This window comes from Tachysurus fulvidraco, chromosome 18, assembly GCF_022655615.1.
Source record: "Tachysurus fulvidraco isolate hzauxx_2018 chromosome 18, HZAU_PFXX_2.0, whole genome shotgun sequence".
Classification (NCBI taxonomy): Eukaryota; Metazoa; Chordata; class Actinopteri; order Siluriformes; family Bagridae; genus Tachysurus; species Tachysurus fulvidraco.
The window spans coordinates 17,647,344-17,654,843 of NC_062535.1; the positions used below are offsets into that span (position 1 = coordinate 17,647,344).

The window sequence follows — 7,500 nt, forward strand, 5'->3', positions numbered from 1 at the left end:
ATTGTCTGCTATTTGAACTGTTTGTTCTTCCAGTCAGCCATGATTGATTTGGTGGACATATTTGGAAAATCAGGACAAACTGAAGCACCAACCAGTGATGATCTCTGGGATGCCCAGCCCTCCTGCCCTTTAACCTCTGATCCCTGGGATACTGTTGGTCAGTTTCTGAATTCATCTTCACATTTTGATATAGTGTGGTTTACATTTATTAAATTTATTAAATGTTGTTTAAATGGGAAACCAGATAAAAATCCATATTTAGCATTATGCATGGAAATATACACATTTCTGTATATCTCACTCTTTCTAGCTGTGGTTAACACCAGTACCCCTGTAGTTGGTAGTCCCTGGAAACCCCACCCCTCGTCTGGTAGTCCAGATCAACACTGGGTTACGAACCAATCTCCACCAGACCCATGGGGAGCCCTGCCCTCTAAGTCCACATCTAAATCTACTGAACAACCCTGGAGAAGTCCAATTCGGCCAGGTACTGCACAAAATAAGCAAAAAAGATACACTTTCACACAAACAGTAGAGACAGTGTTTAATTGACACCTGGTGTGCATTGTAACAAAGCCTCAGCAGGAGTCGACCCATTTTCCATTCCTGAGGAAGAGGAACCTGGAGACACACGACCTAACAGTGTGTTCAGCCCTCGCTGTGAGAGTCCAACAGGTACTATTGTTATTACCTGCCCTGCATTTTATTTGATTTGTAATGTGCTTTTGCTGATTTGTCATGATCTTTCCCCATGGTTGATTCCTCATCACCTTAATAGACACTGTAATGTAGCATTGCATGACCATTAGTTGAGTCAAGTTCACTGTATATGTTGAAAGCATGCATTAAAGTTCTGTCTGTACATATTGGCTGATGGAACACAAATTCTTTCTCTCTATTTCAGATATAGATCCATTTTCTGACTTGGTGGTGGGTGGGCAGGTAAATGGAAGAGTTGAAGCAAGTTCGGTGACCTTTGACTGCTCTCATCTTGGCCCTCCACTGGATTCAGTGACTCCTAGAAAGTGCTGCACACCAGAGGCATTTCTTGGCCCTACTGCTGCATCACTCATCAACCTAGACACACTTATTCCCTCAAAACAACACTCACAAACACATCCACTCAACCCCTCCAATATACCAGCCAAGAGCAAAAACCCCTTCCTCTCAGGTTAGACACTAACACACAAAAACATATTTGTGAAATTTAAAAAAAAAAAATGTCAGGATTACTCATTGGTTGATCTGTAGAAGGTGTGATGGAAAACATTGGAACCTAAAGTGATACTGTGAGGCTGTAGATGCAGGACTAGTGATGATGATGGAGTAGACACAGACTGGACCTACAACACGGACTGGATCTGAATCTGAGATCATATCTGGACTGGAGAATGAGATTTGTTCTGGGATATGATTGGAGGGTTAGATAGGGATTAGTAAAGGATTGGAGGATGATAATAGTGATTGATGTTATATTAGGTCTTGTCATAAGGACTGGAACTGGATTGGAGATTAACGCAAGAACTGCGACTGGATTGGAGAATAACACAAGAATTGGGACTAGATTGGGATGATACTGGGTGTGGAACTGGGATGGGAAAAGAATAAGGTCCAGACTTGTTAACAAGATACTGAATGGGCATCTAGACATGGAGTAAGGTGGGATTGGAAGGTACAAATTCTGTGATAGAATTAAAGGATGATACAGGGTATGGCAATGGATTGGGGAATAATATTGGATCTGGGACTCAATTGTGGATGGAAACAGAAATGAACAAAAAATTGTAGCATTGGGACTGTACTGGGGAATAATATATGGATTGGTACTGGCTCAGAAGGTGAAACAGTGAGTGGAATGAGAGGGATCTTAACATCCTGTCTTAGGGGATAAGATCCCCTAATTTCCAGTCTCAGTCTTGTTTCTGTTCTTTTCTTATCATCCTCAAGACTGAGACTGGAAATGAATGAGACTCGGACTGTATTAGATAATGAGATAGATAGTTGGACTGGTTTGGGTTAAGAGACTACCAGTTCTTATCATTATCATTAGAGGTTAACCAATGCAAGAGAAATGACCAAGTATAGGGCGCAAGACACCTAGAAATCTAGGACTAGAAAGTTGAGAAACTGCTTTGAATGTCAGTGCTCAGAATTTTGAATAATTCTGATAACAAGATAACATGGTCAAATTGGAGCTAGCATTTACTACAAAAAATGCAGTACTTAGTAGCCCCTATTCTCTTCTTTTTCTTTTTCTTTCTCTTCAGGTCTGAGTGCTCCATCGCCCACTAACCCTTTCCACTGTGACCAACGCAGACTGACTCTGAATCAGATGCGTCCGAACTCCACTTCCCCACTGCCTGCTCATGCTTTGCCTGGTGCTCTTCCCTACAGTGCCTCTCTTCCTCTGCCCTCATCCCAAAACACACCCCAGCCTCCAGACCTGCCCTCTAACCTTCCACAGCCATTGTTGCCCATCTCCTCTATGCCTCGCCTCCAAACAGCCCCCCAGCTTCAGAGCCACAGCAACAATCCATTTCTCTGAAGGCCAAAAATTACTTGAAAGAGATCAGGCTGTTATGAAGGCTGTTAATTACATGCTCAGTTGGAGCTAAAGTGAAACATACTGAAATATGTACTAAAATTAAATTCAATGTGAACAGACAAATCTGGATTTAGCATATTGAAAATAACACAATTTGAATGTAATAAAATCACACATCAGGCTTTAGAATAAAATTGATCCCTGAATTAAACGATATATAATTCAGTATTTACAGAAATGATTTAAGGTACCTGAAATAACTGATTAAGATACCATACTCTTTTAATGAAGTGCTAACAGATACTCCATCATCTACAGTCTCTAGCATGCTGCTTATGAGATGGAGTTCAGCTGTCACATGCTGCTTATGAGATGGGGTTTTGCTGTCAATCAGCATGGCTCTGCCCCTTGCACAACCAAAAGGACCTGTCAATCACAAGGACACAATGGTCTCAGGCCCGAAGAGTGCAGAACTAGGCTATGACAGGGGGGTAAGCAACATTTCAGGAAACCTGACGTGAACTAATTTTGTGTTTCTCTTCTCGCCAACTTGTTTTCTATTGCCTTCTGTCTATGGATACTTGTCTATTCAGGGTCCAGCATCGATTGTAACCCTTGGCTTTTCCTCACAGAACCATGTGCCTGACTCAATGGCTTGTCCACAATGCACTGTGGGTGGGGGGTTGAGAGGGGTTTCATCTCCACACAACTTGGACCTCAGGAGCCCTGCTAACCAAAACCTGCACAACCAAGTAACTGCTCACAAGTAAACAGTCTATATGTGGAGAGATTTAACTAAAAGAAAAGCAATGGGTAAAAAAAGAAGGATAAACGAAGCTAATCTGGTTATATATTGTAATGCTGAACTACTCTATGCTGTTCTTCTGTTGAACAATATATTGATTTATTTATAAATACAAGCTTTATTGGCTACCGCTGAATGAGTTAAGTGCATCCTGTAAGGCAAATACTTTGAGGTTAATATTTAATGAAGACACACATGATATACAGTATATCAGTAAGCGACAATAAATGAATGTCATTTGCATTTAAATGTGTTACACATGATTTATTAGAGCAACGACTGAATTTTTTAAAATAATTATTATATTAATGTGTTCATTCTCAAACACGATCATTTCTCTATTACCTGCTCTCTCACAGACCCGTTCGTGGGTACACTGGGTGGGTTTTAAAAAATGGATTAAAAACATTTTCTAACATCAATATACAGTAGTAAAGTATTCTGTAAAGACACATCTATTTACAGGCTTTGTCAGTGTCTTGTAACAGAGGTATTCCTTGGGGGAAAAGAATGAACAGTTTGCAATTTCTTACTAACATGACAAGCTACTGAGAAAAAGGTGAGGGAACGACTGTTTTTAGCTGCTATAATATAAGCACATGTGTCATGTCTTGTGTAGGCAGATGAGAGACAGTCATTAAGCCCAACATGTCTGTACCTGCATTGTGTGATGACTGCAGTTTAGCAGGTTTCAGGTACACCTGCTAATATGTATGTCTGTGTAGTTAGGAGAGTTTCTGAAGTTAAGCATGAAACTACACAATGCTCTGGCCTATCTATGTGAGAGATAAGGACGCTTTTGACAGACTTTTAAGATGGTAGCTATTAAATGTTGATAGTAAAACTTTCAATAAAAGTAAAATAAAATAAACTTTGGTAATTAAAAAGGAGTTATTTACTTTGTATAGCATTACTTTACTTTTACTTTACTTTACTTTATTACTTTATTGTCCCCAAAGGGGAAATTCTTTTCCACAACACTGTACTTGTTCGACACACACAACATAAACATAGACAGTCATAATACACACATGTCAAAAACAATAGCATTAACAAATATCTTGGTATAAATGGATTAAAAAGTAAAAACTAAAACCAAAAGATACTATTTTCCTGTTTTAATTTTTTTAAAGTTTTCTGGATGACTGAAGTTTCATTGAATTAGTAAAAAGTCCCTAAACATTAAGTCTAGCTCTAGTCTTTTCCGAATGCTGTGCAATCAAATGATACAATTTAGAAGCAGCTAACGCCGAAGTCTTTTCCTTAGAATGCGATTGCTAGGAACTGAGTCTGTGTTCCTCTTTGCAGATGTTCCATATCTTCTGAATTTTGTCTGAATTTTGGTTCTGGGTTTGGTATCGGTGACTGTTGTAGCGTCAGGATAACATGTGGAACAATTAACATCCAGGGCAGATTTTGGATCAGGAAAGTCAGAAGAAAAATTTGTCTTCTCTGTTTCAGTGCTATCACTTTCTTCAGTTGAAAATGTGTTTTCAGGAATGGCTACCAGATTACTGCTTATGCAGTTAGCATGAAATAAAGTAGAGCTGATTTGATGGTTGCTGATTTGATGGTCGTTAGTACTAGTGTCTGTGAACTTGCTCAAGCGTGTGCTTGTCTCTGAGGATTCTATCTTTTCCGACAGATTCCACTGGGCCAGTTGACACAAAGCATATGCAGCTGTCCTTTTTTCTTCATCTGTGGTATCATCATTTTCTTCTTTCAATGAACCGGAATCCATAGTTCCCCAGGTGATGGTTTTACTCTCATCTTGTATATGGCTTAGTGAGGTAGGGATACCAGATATAGGTTTTACAGAGAGATTTAAAGGAACCTCAAATGCAGTTTCATTTTTTGAGAGATTCAGTTGGGCCACATCACCATTTGTTACTTCTTCTTGTTCTGCTGCCCTGGATGTCAAATGATTAAACAATGCATTAGTCAATGTATTTAATGGTACCTTCAGATATTCAACAAATTTCTTTTATAAAAAAGAATGCCAAACATATTTTTTATTTTTATTTTTTACCTCTGCCAGTGTTTGGATCTGTGTTGTCTGGGTCCATCTTTTGCTGAGAGTGAATTAGTGTCATACTCTTCCAGTTGGTCATGTCGGGAATCTAGCTCACTTACATCCAGTGGTTTCAGGGATTGAGAGTCTTTTTGGGTGTGATCTCTTGTATTTGGTGTAGCTGGAGACCCAGTTGGAGAACAGCCAAGTTTGGGACTCATTTGAACTTTATTTTGTTGGCTTATTCTGATCCCAGGTTCCTGCATCAGAAAGAATTCTCTTTGATCCATTGAGTATGAATCAAGATGCGATCCATCAGGTCTTACGTGATCAAGATTGTTGGGTACAGCCATAGTAGAATGCCCTTTTTTTGAATTAGAACATGAGGTAAGATAGGTCTGATCTTGGAGGTGGTACATAAGAGAAGGACTTGAATGGTAAAATCTATAAGTTTGATCTAAAGTGAGATTGCGGCTTGTTGGCAAGGAGTGGATGGGAAGAAGTTGCCCTGGTAGGAGTGGATGAATGCCAAGTGGTTGAGAGTTGAATTGAGTACTTACGCCGGAGTACGGAGTAAAATGCGAAGTGGAATTGAGATGATTGCAGTAATTGTCACAAACAAAATAAGGTGAATAGGAAGAGCATGTAGAGTATAGATTATAGTGGATGGCATAAGAAGGGTACTTCAGTCTTTGGGAAAAATATTCTGCATCTTTTGCCTGCTGCTGGGGTTTGTAATCAAGGAGAACTGAATTATAAATGGAAATCGGGTTGTATACTGGAAGAACTTCATGTTGGAAGGACTTTGGTGGTTGATGAAAGGTTGATGTTGGATCTTCCTGAAATGAGGGATCATCAGAAAAGGCAGATGTATGTGTTGTTGGCAGTTCTTCATTATTGCTTGTCTCGGTTTTCATCCCATCTGTCATGGATGATGATTTGTTCATTAGTAGATCTGCATTCTGTTTTGGTTGTGGATCGCTCTGAGGTAACAACACTCTTTCAGATACTTTACTCCTCTCTTCCTCATTTGGTTGGGCATTATGGTCATCTTTCAGCTTGACTGTAGTCATTTCATTCAAATAATCAAGTTGTGCCGAATCATTATTCTGCATCGGCGCCTCTGTACTAGCTGTTGTCATGCTAATTTCATCAACATTGTTGAGGGATATCTTGCTTTGCAGTGAAAGTGAGTTCTTACACAAGTCGTACTTCATGTGGTTGAACAAGTGAGATTTTTCATTGCAGGTAAATGGGCACTGAAAGCAGTGGTAAATGAAAGGTTTACCTGGGGGCTGAGGGATGTAGTGAGGTTTCTTGGGTTTCCATTCCTTATTGGCGGCAGTCATCCTGATGTTGTTGAACCCAAAAATGTATAGTTGTATGTATATATAAAAAGATTTATCCTTCTCAGAGTGGCTGAATCTTTTTGGGTGGCATAAAAGTGTAGGTATCTGTTCAGTGTACAAAGGTGATTAGATCAGTTCACCATTGTGCCACCAATTGGAGCACCGATCTGCCACCAATTGGAGCACCGATCTGCCACCACTGCATCTGTAAGCAAGACTCGTTGTCCTTTAACTGCTCTGATGTGTATTGTCTCAATTGTCAGCCACTCTGGAAAAAAATAACCAAATCAGTAACAAAAGAAAAGAATAATTTATTAAATTATTTCAACATATCTCATCAAGTTTACATTAAAATTTTCAACAGTGATTCTTGTTATAACATGAAATTAATAGTTGCATTTGTTCATGAAGTGAGACCTGCCATCAACCAACATGATTATAAGAATTAAAGTATGCACCCACACCTAATCCTGGTAACTGTTGCCCGAAGCAACACAACGATGACTGCAGAAATCTGCATCCCTCAGCAATTAATAAAACTTAAGGGAACTTTGCTGGAATCAACACCTTGACTTTATACCAACAAAGGTAATTTACATACTGTAAGTGAAACCTACCTGAGGCCTGCTTAAAAGCACAGGATCTCCTCTGTCTGAGTTACACTTAGCTTGCTGGGGGCTTTAAAATTAATTTGTTTATTCATTCTGTTTATCTGTCTAGTCTTGCCTTGTTGTTTCACAGTTAGCTCTGATCCATTTATGTCTAGCACCCAAAAATTTCACTACCATGT

The 7,500-nt window shown here is 39.3% G+C and overlaps 2 protein-coding genes across 3 annotated transcripts in view; one reads left to right on the forward strand and one right to left on the reverse strand.

Annotated features, from left to right (window-relative positions):
* Positions 1-4,629, forward strand: part of epn3b (epsin 3b) — an 11,255-nt gene extending 6,626 nt beyond the window's left edge. Inside the window, exons 6-10 of one of the 2 annotated variants that reach the window (XM_047803531.1) lie at positions 34-157; positions 338-487; positions 577-675; positions 905-1,171; positions 2,268-4,629. In XM_047803531.1, coding sequence (XP_047659487.1) covers positions 34-157; positions 338-487; positions 577-675; positions 905-1,171; positions 2,268-2,545 — 918 coding nt within the window. In that variant the 3' untranslated portion in view covers positions 2,546-4,629. Of the gene's footprint in view, positions 1-33; positions 158-310; positions 488-576; positions 676-904; positions 1,172-2,267 lie in introns of both variants that reach the window. The other variant, XM_027136400.2, reaches the window with a different exon arrangement.
* Positions 4,594-6,741, reverse strand: LOC113636352 (zinc finger protein 750-like). The gene is made up of 2 exons (XM_027136398.2): positions 5,380-6,741; positions 4,594-5,260 (listed from the first exon to the last, which is right to left on the reverse strand). Exons 1-2 carry the CDS (start codon positions 6,708-6,710, stop codon positions 4,594-4,596), a joined length of 1,998 nt encoding a protein of 665 aa, XP_026992199.2. The 5' UTR covers positions 6,711-6,741.
* Between the last annotated feature and the right edge of the window lie 759 nt (positions 6,742-7,500).

Bases quoted from the DNA above. Each gene is read 5' to 3' on its own strand.
- LOC113636352 (XM_027136398.2), bottom strand. From the start codon at position 6,710: ATGACTGCCGCCAATAAGGAATGGAAACCCAAGAAACCTCACTACATC. The intron at 5,261-5,379 runs GTAAAAAATAAA...TTTGACATCCAG, and splicing joins AGATCCAAACACTGGCAGAG to GGCAGCAGAACAAGAAGAAG.